The 16,734-nt window shown below is 57.0% G+C and overlaps 1 protein-coding gene across 1 annotated transcript; it reads right to left on the bottom strand.

The window, feature by feature from the left end:
* Positions 1-372: 372 nt before the first annotated feature.
* ColSpa_00602 (m-phase inducer phosphatase) lies at positions 373-2,254 on the bottom strand (the record flags this gene model as incomplete). Its single annotated transcript, XM_049266814.1, has 4 exons — positions 373-1,524; positions 1,602-1,849; positions 1,885-1,952; positions 2,013-2,254. The coding sequence occupies 4 exons, from the start codon at positions 2,252-2,254 to the stop codon at positions 373-375; spliced, it is 1,710 nt and encodes a 569-aa protein (XP_049122771.1).
* Positions 2,255-16,734: the final 14,480 nt, after the last annotated feature.

Below are 16,734 nucleotides of genomic sequence, written 5' to 3'. Positions count from 1 at the left end.
TGCTGTGCACAACAGGGTTCATAACGAGTTCTATTAGCGTAATAGTTGAAGTCATCGCGGCCGTGAGCGTTAGCTGCTGTTGAGTCCGGATTGGTAAAGGCGGAATATAGGCAGTCGAATTGAATAGGGTTCAACATGTGCAGGAAGAGAGACGTGAAGAATCGACGATCAGGCTGCTGTGTTTCGCCCTATTAGGAGATGCCGAGAAGTAGTCGACAGGTCAGGTCTGTACGCAGGAAAGAGTGGTACAGCAAATAGACGCCTTCAGGGTCTGCGGGCAGGCCCCCATTCCCCTTGCCAAACAAGGAGATTTGCCCAATCCACTTGTGCAGCAGACAGTAGTAGTATGGGGGGCGTGATGCGGGTTATGTGCTAGTAAGATGCCATGCGCCGCGCATGGCATCGTTCGCCGAGGATTGGAGAGTTGCCAATCATGGCGATGGGATCTTGTCGGAAGCTGATGCTGGGCCTGAGGCCGCTGGGGCGCGAGGGGGCGGTGGGTGATTGGTCCACGCCGCAAGACTCGCGTTGGCCAAAGGCAAACGTCTGGGCTCTGCCGAACCCCTTGCGAGGGTTCTTGAGGCGGCCCAGTTCACGTTCACAGGTGCGTTGGTGGGCTTCGTCCGACATTTCCACGTAGTTAGGAGGATAGCACCGGCAGCGATGCTCGGCGAAGAAGCCGCTGTATCCTCCTTCAAGAATGTACACGTCAGGGTATGTAAGTCGCGGGTAGTGCTCGGCGTTAACAGTCCGGTCCTCGGAGCGGACGTGGCGAGCCATCATGGGGGCGCGGTGGGCAGAGTATTCGCAGTGAAAGATGAGAATGGTGCGTCCTTGCATGGGGTGCTGGAACAATTGGGAGGCGAGGAGGTCCTTGCTATTGTAGTTGACGGCGCCGTCAATGTGACCGCCCTCGTACTCGTACTCGAAGCGGCAGTCAATGATCATCTTCTGATCAAACTTGTCACTGTACTTCCCATCCAAAAGATCAACCATGGTCTCTCTCGTGATGCGGGGGATGGTATCAGTGGGATCATCAGCCAGAAAGTGAGGCAGCATGGGCTCCTGGACATCATCGGCTTCCATGCTGGCAGGAGATTCGGGGGTGGTGGGCGAGGAGTCGCCGCCTTCCGACTTGGACTTGACAACGTCGCCGGGGTGCTCGAACATGCTCAGCGAGCGGCGGAACTGCTTGCGGGGACGCATGAAGGGATTGGAGGGCCGACGGCCGTGACCACTGCCAAAGGGACTGTTGCGGTTGCCGGACAGGCTGGAAAACTGAGGACGAGGACGAACGGCACCGGGCACGGCAGGGGTTGGGCTGTTGGCAGTCTGAGGTCGTCGTTCCTGGGGAGGTGATGTGGCATCGAAACACTCTCCTAGGGACATGGCGCTGCTCATATGCGTCAAACGATTCTCACCAAATCGGAAAGTCGGGAGCTGGTTGTCTGTGTTGGAACGGCCGGGAACGCCACTAGTCGAGTAGCCTTTCATCCGAGTCAGGGAAGGCCGGCGCATGGCTGGCTTTCTCCGTCTGCCCCCTGAGTTAGACGCGACCCCTTGAGCTAGGAGGAATGTGGCAATCAAACTTACTCGGCTACCAGTGGCTTGGGTGGCTCCAACGACGCCTGCCGAGGAATGGGGGCTGGCGAGTCCAACATCATCTCGTCGTCCTCGTCGCCCGTAGGGGTCGAGCCCGGAGTCGGTGACGTTATCTCGATCTGGGTCATGAACGGGAGCTTGTGCGGCAGCGGCGAGACATCCATCATCTCGTTGTGAGTCGCAGGTGACGAGTCGGGCAGAGGAGGCGTCGTCAAATAATCTTGTGTCACATCAGCGTCACCATTCCCTCTTCCAGCGTAGGCTGTCAGCGCCAATACTCACCATGCGACTCCATGTCACCCATCATGTTGGATGTGAACAAGGCACGACGAGGCGTCGGGAACTTGGGGCTAGAGACAGTGTCAGTCACAATGTGATTGAAACAATTGACAATGCAGAGTTTGTCCTACCTTGCTTCACTGTCCAGACGAAAGTTCTGGGAAAGATCGGCGGCCAGGCTGGCGGCGGGCGACGAGCCGTGGACGTCCTTCACGTTGAAGTAGTCGTTTGGTCTGTGAAGCTGCTCGCGCAGGCTTACGGGACCAGCCCCGCCGGTGAAAGTGTGAGGACGAGGACGGAAGAGGTCCTTGTTTCCCCAGGAAGGCATTGCCATGGGGCGATGCATAGCCGCCAAGGGCGAGGACGACTCCATGGTTGCTAGTGGTCGAAGGGGGAGGTTGCGTGTGTATGTGGTGTCGAGTCCGACAGCGAAAGTACTATTTGGTGGTGTTAGTCGTGCAGTGGTGGTGTTTTCTGTATGGTGCGTGGTTGGGAGCGTTGTGTCCAAGACGATACTCGATATGTCGTGACGAGGGATGTTGAGAAGAAAGAGAGACAATCTTTTAGAGGCCGCAAGAACGAAGGTTGCGGTTGTTCCTAAGATGATTTCTGTTTTGATCCTTGCCACTCAATGGAAGAACAGACGCAAAAGCCTTGGTCAACGTCGGGGGGGACGAGGTAGGAGGTCGAGTATAGTCGGATCTGCGAGCAGGACAGAATCGGGCTTCTTCTTTTCGAAGTCGGAGTCGAGGGGTTCGCTAGGCGAGATGGTGGAATATCGCAGCGGGGTGTGGATTCGCGGGAGTGCAGAGTGCGCTTCGGCTGGGATCGAGAAACGGTTGGGATGGAGGGGCCGTTCGTTATTGTGTCGTTGCAAGCAACATCGGAGAAGCGGAGGGCGAATTGAGTTTGCGGGTGAATTGCAAATCCGTCCTTTCCCTCAAGTTCATGTGCGGCTTCTCGTCCTCGTGCAAATACTCGAGGTCGGGGTCGGCGACAACGGCGACTCTTTGGGGGAGGAGAGTCGAGGCGAAAGAGGCCGGTCCACGATGGGCCTTGGGATGTATTAGGTGGGCTTGGGCGGGAGTCGAGGTGGGAGCGAGCCGCTTTTGTTGCATGGAACGTCCTTCTCGAAGGGAAGCCTGAGAGAGGTAGACGATCCTTCTGCCTTGGTCCCGGGAGCAGGAGCAGAGCAGTAGCAAAGCGGTGCGATGCGGTGCGATGCGGGATGCAGCAGTGCGGCGGTCGGTGTCGTTGTGCGTTTCGGAGGCTACGACCTTTAGTTCTCGCTCGAGCTACGCTTTTTCGGTGGCCGAGCAGAGGGAAGGAGAAAGAGCGAGAGGATCCGAGAGTACAACAAGAATGACAGAGCAGAGGAGCAATGCAATTCTTAGGTATCTAGTGCCGGCGTGCAGGGTCTAGCCTTGAACAAACGTCCTTTTTGTCCCTTTCCTTTTTTTTCTTTTTTTTGATTCCTTTCCCCAATGCCTGACGGGAGAAGCAGCGTGCAAAAAAGTACAACAAAAAACGAAGGTCCGCTGTTTGGTGGTGGTGGTTTGTGGTTTGTGTGGACTTGCCAACAGAATGGGCGGCGTCGAGTATGTGGACGATGCTCGAGTACGGGGTGAGCGTAGGGCGCGGTGCGGCGTCAAAGTGAGTGAGAGATGATGGATGGGGGGTTGCACGTTGAGTACGATAAGTTGTAGAGAACGGCTGGACCAGGAGGAGACCTTTGGACCTGGGAACCTGAACTGAACCTGGGACCTTTTGACTAAGGTATCCGGAACGAACTTCTCTAAACCTACCGTACCGTCGGACCGTTGGTGGTTTGCTGGTCGGGGATGAGGGGGAAGGAAGAGAGAGGGAGGGAAGAGGTTGGAAGAAAGAGGATACTAGAGATATTTGAATGAAGGTGTGTGGTGGTGAGGTGAGCCAGCCCAGAGATGGAGAACGGGAGGGTGTGTGTGTGAGTAACGGGGTGGGATACCATGGGACGGAACATTGAAGCAGCAACCAAGCAACAACCAGAAACAATGGCCATAGAGAGACTGCGTCGCCGTGAGAGCAGGAGTGAGAGGGTGTGTGTGGATGGGAACATGAACCAGGTCCAGGAAGGCAACTCGACGGGGTGGGTTGAGACTTGACTGGGATTGGGATGTCATTGTCAGTTACTAGCTAGTCTAGGATGGACGAATGATGGATGGAGGGGGGACACATTCGACTGGGACTGGGATTGGGAATGGCAGCTGGAACTAGAACTGGAAACTGGAAACAGGAACAGGAACCGCCAGGAACAAGACAGGAACGAACGGGTACGAGATGACATACAGCGAGAGAGAGTAAGAGAGAGAGATGGCCAGGGGAGACACAAGAGACTGGGTACATGCGGTAGGACGGGATAAGCACGGCACACAGCGCACGCAGCACAATACACAGGCAGGTACTCTGCCAGAGACTGCGAGGTACCTTTCGGTCGGCGTCTGTCAGAGAGGAGGACACAGCCAGTAGAGCCAGAAGGAGCCAGATCAAGGAAGCGCCAAACGGGGGGGAGACCAGCCCAGACTACGGATACCTTACGTAGTAGTGAGCCAAGGTGCGGATAAGGTAGGAAGGACGACCAAGGGGACGGTACGTACTTGTTGCTGAGTCTCCGACCCCTGTCGGCGTGGGGTACGTACCGAATTCTTTTTTTTTCTTTCTTTCGCGATGGGACTTGCTTGGTTGGATGGGGCCTTTTTTTTCTTCCATGGATGGATGATCTTCCCTCTCCTCTGTGTCCTGGCCCTCGCTCTGCTGCCCTGCGCGCAACGTAGTTTACGACCAGCACCCATTCAAACAACTTTTTGGACGACCGGTTGTCAGGGGCGATTTGGTTGCTGCTGCAGCTACTGCAGTCGTGCAGCTGCGTCAGAGCCTTCTGGCTGGACGGAGACGACAGGGGCCGTGATGCAGCTGTGCAGCTGTGCAGCAAGATGGATCATGGAGCACCCCCTCGTGCCTTGCTTCCTGTTTGCCAGTGTCTGGGTTGGGCTGGCCTGACCGTGTAATGTCTGTCGCTGTGGGAGAGGTAGTGTACATGCGTGTAATACGCCCGCGCCACTTTTATGTATGTACTGTCTGTACCTATTGGGCAGAGCACTCGTAGACATAGACATAGACAAAGATACAGGTACCTACAGGTGCAGATGCAGATAATGCATCCAGCACTTGCTTGCATCTGAAGCGCTGCATTAGAGTAGCGCGCCATGCCATGCCATGTTTCTTGCATGGCCAGAAGGCATGGCCCCGGTCTCCGGTCTGGCTGTGTTTCTGCGTTGTCTGCGTTGCACTGTTTCCCGTTCCCACAGGGCCATACCCGGCAATGCACCCGCACCTTATTCTAGCGTCCCTTTTGTGTTTTATTTTCCTTCCCTCCCTCTCCCTTTGCACACGTTGCCAAGGCAGAGACACCGACAAGGTGCGTGTTGCCTCAACAGGACCCTCATGTCATGTTTGCTTTCTCTGCCCTGCGTCCGATGCTTCGCCCGCCTGTTCCCCCTTCTTGCGACGATGGGTGTATTTGGTGTAGAAAAGGAAAACAAATGGTTGGACGGCACCTTGCCTCGACCAAGGCAGGGCAGAGAACGTGCAAAGAGCACGTGGCCCGCGGTACGTAGCGTAGCGTAGCGTCCCTCGACCTTTGATGCCCGGCTCCTCGCCTTGGCTGCGTCGAAGCTGACCAGCAACTTCGCTGGCCGACTGGGCCGGCTCTTATCTGTGCTATGCAGCAAAAATCGGCCAGATTCGTGCCAATCGTACAAATGCCCTCCGCTCCCCAGCCAATGCGCTTGAAGCTTCTCCCGTGCTCTGCCTCCTGCTCGGCGCGATGCACAGCACAGCACAGCACAGCACAGCACAAGCACAAGCAGCACAAGCACCAACGGAGCCATGGCCGGAAGCAAGTCATTGCTCCAGAAGCAGGTACCTGACCTGTGCCTGTCTGTCTACGTATAGTGTATACACTACATAGCATGTCCTCCGCAGACATGCTTCCATGCCCCGTTCAGCCCCAGGCCCCCCGTAGTCCATACAGAAGACAAGGCCCGTCACTTACACACGGCACGCCCCCAAACCCACCCGTCCACCCAGCAGCATTACCGACATGAACCACGCCCACATTCGCCATGTCTTCCCGCGAGACACCCCGTCTTCCGTACGTACCTTAGCTTGCCGAGAGCGCTGCGGCGGCGGGCATGGCGCCTGACACCAACGCTGTATTGGGACTCTCTCACTCCCCGTCGCCCTCTGACTCTCCAACGACTCAGGCGCCCAACAACGCCGTTGCGGCGTACAGGGGCGCCAACGTTTGGCCCCAAGTCCCCTGGGAAACTTCCCCCCTTACAGGCGGTTGCCGCAACGATTGATGGGTTGCAGGCCCAGTTGCTTACCGCACTCCAGCGGGCGGCCTTTTTCCCATGTTCACCCCCACCAGGCTGCCCCAGGTGACGATGGATGCCTCTATCGGATGAGGCGTCAGTCCGTCAGGGGCTTGTTCACCAGGCCATTCTGACCATGCCAGCGGGGAGAGAGAGAGAGAGAGAATAGGTCAGAATGGCCTTTAGGGGCCCGGCGCTGTGTGTGCAGACAAGCGCTCGCGCCGTACTCCCGTTGACTCGGTACTGTCGGAGGTACGTATGTACGCTCGCAGTGCCACGGAGAAGAGCGACGTCTTGTTCGGTCTGGTCTCGTCCTTGGTCCCCAGTGATGTGTGATGTCTCCAGCGGCTCAAGTGGTTCCCGTGCTTCAAATTGTCAAGTCGTCGCCCACCCGACCGGTCTTGTTCCTGTCTGGCGTTAGATCGGGGTCTCTGGGAAGAGATTTTGATGCCCGCAATGGTCTGTGAGTCTTGCACTTCTGCACCTCCGTGTGGACTGCCGGTGGTCTGTGGTCTCTGTGGCCGCCCATCACTGGAGCACTCGAGATGGTCGCTGGGCAGCTTCTGGGACACGGGATCCAGTCTGGACCGCCTTGTCAAACCATTGCACCAGTGAGCCGGTGTCATGTTCATGTTCGACCCGTCGGGACCCCGTTGCCGTTGCTGCGTCCCTGAGACTTCCGTCTTGGGAATATGGAACTAAACTACATAGTACATGCAGTCTGAGAGAGGATCTGGTGCCACTTTCCAGCCCGTACCCGGACTCGGACCTTTTAGCAAGCGTGTATCCAAGGGGAACGAAGGGGAAAAAAAAATAAAACCCTTCTCGACCCCTCCCAGTTGTTTCCATGTCAGTGAGGCGGGAGCCGAAGCCGAAGGGAATAGATCGGGTTGCCCAGTGGAAGGGTTTGGTAGTCCGGTGCTCCGTCTGCAGGGAGAGAAAATGAGCAGCAAAGAAGGAAAGAAAAAAACCGTGCAGCGGGCCCGGCGCCGACCCAACTTCACCCAACCAAAAACGCAGGCGACATTGGCACGGTACATACAGTAAGTAAGCCCGAGAAAGAAGGCGAGGATGGTACCTGCTTTCCATCCTCCCTTCCTTCCTGCCTTATGGACAAAGCTAGTATACTAAGGCAAGGACGTTTCGACCCCGTTGAATGGAGGACCTGCCCTTTGTGCCGCGCTTTGTGCTATGCAGGTCTAACTCTAGCTCAAACCAGGCTTGATATGCTGCACCTCTGCATCGTTTCTTGGCATGGATAGACGCCGACTTTTTGTTCACTTACACTATTCTTCCCTCTCCCTACCTTGACCATTGAGGTATCCATATCCGTACTTCACAAACCACCAAGCCTAGCAACAACCCAAAGTTTTATTGGCTTGCCTAGCGCAAGGTACAACGAGCACCGCACCTGAGCGAGCTCGGCTTGAGGTACAAACATTCGAGGACGGCATTGAAGAGTATATCTCGAAACGAAACGCCGGAGCGGACGAGCGACGATTCGAATTGCACGCAGGGGAAAGACGACCAGCGCCAGAGGATGCCAACAACATCCATCGCAAGCCATGCTTCGCCCGTCCCCTTTTGCCCACAACGGCCCAGCTCCTCTATCCAGTCTCACAAGCTCACCGTCGGCCCGGCTATCGACCACGGTGATCTAGCTGAAGACCGCAGCCGCGTGTGGCTGATGGGCTGGCACTAGCCTATCCGAAGAACCCAAGCGCCGTCCACCGATCCGAGTCAAGCAAGTCGAGGTCGAGGGCAACTTGCGATGCTAGGCTTGTCAACCCGAGCTGCCAGCTGGGATTGCCAATCATGTCAACCTCTCTAATGCCTCCCGTCAACACTAGCGAGCACGACTTGGTAAAACTGGGCCTAGACCCTCGACTTACATCATTGCCCGGCGCCGTCCATCATCAAACCAAGTCCACCACCGTCGTCGACCAAGTCGCACTTCGCTCATTCTCGAGGCCTTTCTAAGGTTTCCTACCGACGGCGGCTTGGAAATGAGCGGTGTGCTGGCGTATCGCCCTATCGACCCCCTGCCCAGCGTTCGCCTTACCTACTACAGAGCATCTCCTAATACGTGCCCAGGCGGTACGCAGTCCTCTGTCCAGGTACACACACAATTACCCTAGACGACAATTAAAGTGTGTGCTGTCTTGTCTCTCCTGTCTGTCGCACGTCTGCCAGCGCACACACACTGACTCCCCCCTGCTCTTAGCAACCAACTGCTTGGCCTACCAGCGTTCAGAGTTGGTGCCCAGGCAATTACACCAGACGCCGCCTTGCCTATTGTGTCACCCGCTCTCTGCACTCTAATCGTGCCGTTTCCATCCTCATTCGTCAAGACCCCTGACCATCACCTCCATCCTTAATGTTCGTCGCAGGGTTGGCAAGGCTACAACCTCGAAGCCACAGAAACGGAAACGCCTGGCTGCTTCGGACAGGGCTCCCACGCTCGTGATCTCCCAAGTCTTGCCCGTCTCGTCATCCCTTCAGCTCAGTCTCGACGGGGGTTGTTTAGACCAGGCGGCACACCAAGCTTCCGACTCGGACCTGCTGCTCCCCAAGCAACCGCGCACAAAAGGTACCTCGCCAAACACAGATCAATTGCTGCCGCTGCAGGGCCCTCTCGTGCAGCGGGCTGCGGTACCTAGTAGACGACGATGGCCCTGAAGAGGAGAAACGAGGTAAGACACCAGGGCCCAACATGACTCCTTGCAGCATTCTTCGGTTGCCGGGTCGAAGTCTGCGAGAAGGGTCTTGCTTGAGACAAGGTTGGCACAGAATGATGTAGTGGCTGGATCCCCATATCAGGCGTATTTTGGCTGGATGCTGATTATTTCCAAGCATGACTGATTTGATACAAACGAATGTCTTGGACGGGGTAGAAAATACAATTGTTCTCTGATTGGGGTGCTGATCCTTGGCTACAACGCCTTTTTGGGGCGGACTATAACGAGGGAATATTCCTGCTCTTGCAGATGCAGAAGACAACACCATTCCCGGATGACCTCGGCGCGGCCTCCATGGCCCGCCGATGACATTCACAGAGGCCTAGTCCACAAGGCAAGCCAATTCCAAGATGACGTACAAAAGATGCAGGCCGTGCTTCGATGGCCTTGCCCACGTAGTCCCCATTTTGCAATCTTGACGCACTCAAGGTGAAGTCGGCCCAGCAGTGCGGCCAGCCAACCGGGGACCGAGCCTCAGAAAACCGGTTCTGCCAAAACATTCGGCCTTGACCACACGACCAGGACCGAGCATTTGGCAGGTCTGGCACAGAGTCAATGCACAACGGCGGCGCCGCCCTTTGAGACTTTCACACTAGCACATCTGCATAGCTGAGCATATCTGCAAAGATTTTCCAGCATGGCATGTGCTTCAATGACTGTACTGCCTCCACAAAGCGGATATCAGAGCAATGGACCAGCAATGAGGGAAACGAGACTCCGGAAACAGAAGGAAATTTCGAAGAAAAAAAAGAAGTGACCCATCGTCATTTTCTCCCCACAGCAACCAACGGGGCCAGCCCTGGGCGGAATACGTGGGATCGACTGGGATCTGCTGGGCTGCGACTGGGGGCTGCCGGGGGGGGATATCGGCACCTCGCAGGGCTTCGTCTCCATCTCCGCCATCGCGACTGGCCAGAGCTCTCGGCCGCTCTGCCTTGAAGTCTCTCAGCCAAACCCAGGGCAATCCCTCGCTTCACCCCGCCCATCGGCCCTGGCCTTGACCCCAGTCCTGGCCCTGGCCACTCTCCCTCGAGTTTGCGTGCTGTGGCTCCGCTCGCGTTGCCTACCTGGAATCGCAGGATTGCTTATCACTGCGACATCGTCTAGTGCGACCCAACCTTCACTCAGCGCTGCAGTTCTCAAATAAACAATCCGGGCCTGCCAAAACTCGTTGGCAAGCCCGATATCGTAGCGCAATTGGCTCCTGGCCGCTCACTGCTGACAGGAGAAACCCAGGGTCTCGCGGGGGCTGAGACAGGCCCTTGCGGTTTTGTGGCTGACAAGGCGTCTTGATCCGGAAGATTAGTGGGCACGCAGCGATGGAGCTCTCGACGCTACGTACCGTAGTAGCTCGGGAGCTTGGGGAGCTGGAGTTTGGAGTTTGGAGAGCTGGAGCTTGCTCGGCTTGGGGGAGCTGGACACCAGGACCAGATCAGACCTAAGCGGAATATACACCGAGATGATGACTGGCAACGACATTCTGACAGAGCCACAGGACCTCGACTCCGCCTCAGCCCTCCGTATCGTCCCCATGATCACGATCTGTCCAGCCGGTCTGGGCCCCGGCCTTGGCCTCTCTGGCTTGCCTGGCTGGCCTGGCGGCGAACAGACGGGCGAACGGCAGCTTGCCTGCTGATCACCGAACCCTCCAACATCAGCGGCGTCGGACAAGCATTCAAGTGATGCGGATTGTGCGGCAGCGCGATACCAAAAGTTCAGAGCACGGGTCTTGAAGGCTGCCAGACGCCAGATGCCAGTCAAGTGTCTGTCTAAGACCGGCCGGCGGTGAAGCGGCACGCTCAGTCTCTCATCTCCACAATATGTTCCGTGCATCGAGAAACAGCATAGGAAGAGACATCGGTGCGGTGTATATCCGCACGTGTACCGCGCTCAATGGCCAGGTCTGGTCTGATGGGAAGACGGCGGCTGCGGAGATTGATAGTCTGACAAGAGTATCGAGACTTATGTGGCATGGTCGCAGAAGCGGCCGATGTTTTGTTTGCAACAACCAACGTCAGTTTGGCTCATAAATTTGTTCCACGGGGCAACAGAAGCAACTGGGACGAGACGGGAGGGACGGACGACGCCAACCCACCTGTTCCCCCGCCCACGGCGCGGTCGACTGCAGCTATGTTGCACATTGACGCGAATACAGTACTATGCGAGTGTGCGAGCTCAGATGCAAAGAGTGTGTACATACAGCGTGGATGGCCGATGTGATGGATGGGTACCGCGGATGCAGAGCTGCACTTTACATTGCGGGCAGCCGGCCAAGCCGCATCAAGCTGCTGCAGCTACTGCATGCAGTACAGCCATGTTTCTGATGCTCCGCCATGTTGGCCGGCCCGCCCTAGCTTCCATAGGCATGGCTGTCGAGAGCTCCAATAGCTCCCCCGGCGACCGCGGCTGTCGACGGTGAGATGCTCCAGCTTCGTGCAGGAGTAGTTACGCAGTTACGACAAACAAAGTGGGGAGGGGGCTTGGAAGCTCTCGACAGTGATTTCCGTGCCTCGCGTTGCCCTCTGGGACGACACGGATGACATGACAACATCAGCTTCAACAGCACCCCGGCTTGGAGCTCCACCCGCACGGCTTGGTCAAGGACATGTTTGTGATGTTTCCCGGGTGCACAGAGGATCAGACCAGAGAGGAGCCCTCCTCGTCAGCAAACCATGCAGCATCCCCGGCTCCCCTCGAGACGCCTGCCGTCTTAGGGGTCCTTTTGTTTACTTTGGACAGTTCTCGGACAGCTCCCCTCCATCATTCGCTCGGCAGCTTTGATCGACAAGTGCATATCCTGCTTTGATCACAGCCTGTTCAAGGTTGATGATGACCTTGGCCGGTCCTGTCACCTGTTCGTCTTGGAACGGTCCTTGAAGAATTCCTCCAGGCCAGGGATTATGCCACTAGGTATGAATGAGGCTCCCAGATTCAAGAATGGAACAGACCGGGTCATAAAGCTCTTGACTGCGCTAAAGGCGCTGATGCTATCGTCAACCCTGTTGATATTGGCAGGCTCACCCTGTCTCGCACCAGCATCAATCTGCGGTTGCTTGGTTAGAGAAAAAAAAAATTCGGCTACGGGGGCGCGTCCACCAAAACCAATTCGCCGAGCCCTGGAACCCCGCGAGAAAGTTGCAACTTGCGGACATACTAATTACGAGGAGTGACAGGCCACGTAGTCCAGCTGCCATTGGGCCACGAACGACTGGCGTCTGGGCCGGCGGTTGCGAGCCGAAAGCTTCAAGTCAAAGCGGGTGGTGGTGCACAGGCATCCGCACCTGTCGGCGGTCGGTGAAGGCGGCCGGGAGAGTTCAAATGTTCACTGACAGTGGCTGACGCAGGCTGTCTCGACGAGCTTGTTGTCTCGTCTGACGGGCCGCCTCTTGAGGCACCAAACTATTCGAATTGCGCCTCGAACCTTGTGACGAAAGTCGGGAACTCCGCGGGGGCCTACTAAGCAACCTGAGGCGCCATGGAGAACATCCCCGGTTCGACAAGATGAGTCTCCTTTCGCGTTGCTCTATCAATCGCACGAGCTTCACGCCAACATGGGTCCAAGACGACACGCTGTTTGGGCCGACTCCTAAGGGCGTTGATGAAGATTGTCAAAGGGCAAAATGGACATGATTTTATCCCGTTGTCCAGCTTCCCACATGGCCCGATCCCGGACCAGGCCCAGAAAGCCACCGAGACCCCCCCCCCCAACATGTCTCTCGTCCAAGCGGTCGGAGATTTACTGACATAAGATCGAGGACAAGATGCTGGGTAACACCATTGGGTCGTCGTGGGTGGTGTTGGCGTGCATCCGTCTGTGTGTTTCCTCCCGATCGCGATTTGACTCATCAGACGCGAGAAGGAAATTCGAGAAGCAATGGCCACAACAAAAACATGGCATTCAGGCACCTTCCCATGGCGAGGGACATGGTCTCACCCGGTATTTGCACACCGCGAAGGAGGAACGGAAGAAGGAAGGAAAACAAGATCACCACCACCGTTGGGCCACCAAGCTAAGCTATTGGGTTGCGTGCCGCGAATGGGCGGCGACGTAGAGGGCGGTGCGAAGAAATCCCATCTCGATGCGAAAATCATCGATCACGCACCTCCCGCCCCGATCACTTGCGGCAGCCTAGTCCGGCCCTGCGACAGACGTCATCCCCTCGGGGTCGAGCCTGGCAGTGATCGTCATTTCTCAAGAACCCCCCCCCCGGCCTCCAGACCCTCTTCCCCAAGACCCAAGACAAGGAGATGAAGAGCTCGCCTCGCCCATCTGTATCGAGATCCTGCTCACCCGGGCCGTCATTCTCATGCGGTCGCATCGTCCTTTTTCTGAAGCACTTTCACAATTCGAAGCATCAGCGCCATGCCAGTGGCCCCCCGATGTCGATGCCGATGCCATGGCCACATCGGCGGCCGTCGTACCCGTCAACAACAAACTGGGATACCGCGACAATAACAACACCATCACTGAGGCGGAGGGGGGCGCAATACGATAACATGTCGGTCAAGAGTCAGACTGACCGGAGAGCCCACCGAGAAACCGGATTGGATATCTTTACCTTGTTTATTTACCCGCGCGTACAAGACCTTGGCCATTCGGCGCTACGAGGCCGCACGATACGCTGGACTGATGAGCCCACCTTTGCGCTATTGAAGATTACCTGCATGATAAGGGAAGACAAGGCGTCACGAACAATCCAATGAGGCAGCACGATGGCTTCGGGAGCTTGCCAGAGCCAAACTTTCAGCTCAGGGTTTGGCGCCGACAGACCGGCTAGCTACTAAGTCTCGTCGTCCACCGGACAGGCAAACATGAAGCGATGCCTCGTGACCGACTCCCGCGATGGCGTTTCCCCTCGGTGCCCCTCTCCCCCGGTCGTTCGGGTTGCTCAGCTCTCTGCCTTGTCGCGCACAGAGCCTGTCGCTTGCTTCCCCTCTTTTTCTCACTCCTTTGCCCCTCCTTCTGGTGCATTTTCCGGGAAGCCCAGCCCGCGATCAAACGCGCATCCACGCCAGCTTCGAGTTACGGGCAATGCAGAGCGTGGGAAACGATGAGGTTTTCTTTTTTCTTCTTCAAATTTTGATTTCGGGGGTTTTTTTTTTCAACTCCTATCTGCTTGGCCGCTCGGCTCTTGCCTCGACGTTTGAGAATTACTTCTAGTCCGGGCCCAGTTGGTGTGATCAACGGTGCCGTTCGACGCCGTAACGGGGCTTCCTCTGTTTCTCCTTTGTTCCCCCTCCTCGCTGGGACGCCCATGGTGAAGCAGGAACGCGGGTGCCGGCGTCGAGGGGCGCCACGGCGTTGCATTGCGTGCGGGAATGGAAAGACAGACGTCTTTTTCTGCTCAAAGTGAGGGGGATTTTTTTGATTTTTTTTGCTCGGCACGGCACTCGTGTTTTCAAGGCGGGACACATTTTTTGTTTACAAACTGCGGGCTCGCGACTCATGTAAACAATGGGCCTCTGCAGACCCTGCTTCCGAGACCCCTGTTCCAACGCGAAGTCACGTGCATTCCGCCAGGATGGCGGTTCCAAAGTGTGACGTCTTCGTTTAGCCGCCGTCATCCAGGCGTTTGGCAGCTGGCAGTACGGTCCGGTTGGCGGGCCTGATGATGATGGTGGTGTGGGGGTGTGGGGCTCGAAGGAGGACGCGGGGACGTGCACAGGAGCACGAACCAGGGGACCAGCAACAGTATCAGCATCAGCATCAGCATCAGCAGGCAGTACACTAGGTTCAACAACACTAGGTACAGGAAACGTCCGCGGTGGAGCTTCAGCTCGGGCTTCGGTTTGGACTTGGGATGTTTGGGGAGCTCCCGCCTGCTCACCTCGTCACCTCGACGAGACTCGAGTTGCGGCGCGGTGGAGTCGACGCGCCTCGGTATCCTCGTACGGACGACCTCCGATTTCGTCTTGTCGACACCCAGCTCCGCGGGGTGCACTACATCACATCACATCATCGCTCGCCGGGATGCCAGAGAGCCGAGCCTTGACTTCCACCTGGTCGCCTTGGAAATGGAGTCGCGCCGAGCAGAGTGCCGCCTTGCATGTGCTGACGATATCGTGATGCGCAGGGCTGTCAAACTGCCCTGCTTACCCCTCCTTCTCTCTAAGTATTTCGCTCTCGCCTCCCAGAATGCCACTCTCTTCACCATGCCCCCCGGAACTGCTGGGTGTTGCTGGGCTGAGACTGACTCGATGGAGGGGGGGGGGGGGGGGAGGAGGATTCCGAACGTCGCTGGACTGGGTTCCCCGCTCTGACTATCAGGGGGAGCTTCTATTCTGAGGCACAGCAAAGGATCGAAGCCTGCAAGGGCAGTTACGGGGATGCAAGCTCCAAGACGAGTGGCCCAAAACTCCGATGTAGTGTAGTGTAGCTGTTCGCTTGAGTGCGATACGAAGATCCCAAAGTTGGGTCGAAACAATGTCGCCGTGCATTTGAACTGGGGACCGACGGTTTCTCATTAATTGAGCTTTGCTACCAACACTGCCGACCCTTCGTAGAGGATCCCGCGCACCGGTCTCTGAAACGAACGATATCACCCGGCGAGCCGGGTTCTCCATTTGCAGTGTCGCCAAACAATGGGAACGAGCTCTACAACGTATCTGTCTGCCTTGTCCACCTGACCGACTGGACGGGGGGCTCCTGTCTGACCCGACTCCTCCTCCATTCCCCCGGTCCATGTCGCGACGAGAAGCACCCAGCGCGACGGCGGAACGAAGCATGAGCATGTACACCGGCCGATTCCGCAAGTGCCAGCCAGATCAGCCTCCAGTTGGCGCACGAACGAGCCGCCTGAGCAAGGTATACCCTCCGCCTCGTTCGATCGTGTTGGGAGGAGCATGAAGCTGCGCAATGCGCCTTGGATTGATAATCATCCATCTCAAACATTGAACGCATCTGAACCCCTCGTCACGGTCACACTTGATGGGCGAACCCCCGCATGCGCCACCCAACGCCCCCCCAGTCCTAAAACATCATCACAAGGGTTATGCAAAAACTAATGAAGAACAAAAAAAAATTGTCCGATTATCTGACGGCCCTGTCTGTCTGTCTGTCTGTCCCCGGGTGGTTCCCCCCGCGACGACTTCAACGACATTTTCAGGGTCCATTTTCGCTTGCGCATGTCTCCCCCCTCAGCTCTCCTCATCTACGGTACCGCCATCCCCCACTTTCCCCAAGACCTCGATCACACTGCAACGGGAAACTGGCAACGGCCAGATCGGGCGAGAGGAAGGGGGGACCGCCACAAGGTCAGACGACCGACCGGCCGAGCCCGGCATCCGTCTTGGTGTAGCCTCTGGGCGGCGCCGGTTCTAATTCCCCGTAGCATTCCTCGCGCCGGTGGGTGCCCGGATCGCTCCCTCGTTGCGGGGCGGGCGCGGCGTGTATGCATACCCCTTTCGAGGTGGGCGCCGCGCGCGTGTCAAGCTTGAGTTTTTCTTTGTTGGTTTCAAATTATCATGTTGACGGTGATACTTGAGAAACGGCGGCGGCGGGGGGAGGAGAATCCTCCTAATCGCTGACGGTGCCCCCCTTCTCGCTGGTACCGGCCGGCGCTCACGACAGCGCGGTCGACCAGCATGCGTTTGTGGCGGCCGGTCCAGGCCTTCGCGCCAGCCCAGTCGAGCATTCTCGACGGAACGGGCTTGCCGGGGCGAAGATGGCAAGGCGTCCCTCCGAGCCAAGACATCAAACA

The sequence above is a fragment of the Colletotrichum spaethianum genome (genome assembly GCF_022836535.1).
Source record: "Colletotrichum spaethianum MAFF 239500 DNA, contig01, whole genome shotgun sequence".
Classification (NCBI taxonomy): domain Eukaryota; kingdom Fungi; phylum Ascomycota; class Sordariomycetes; order Glomerellales; family Glomerellaceae; genus Colletotrichum; species Colletotrichum spaethianum.
This window is presented reverse-complemented; position numbering and strand designations above follow the sequence as displayed.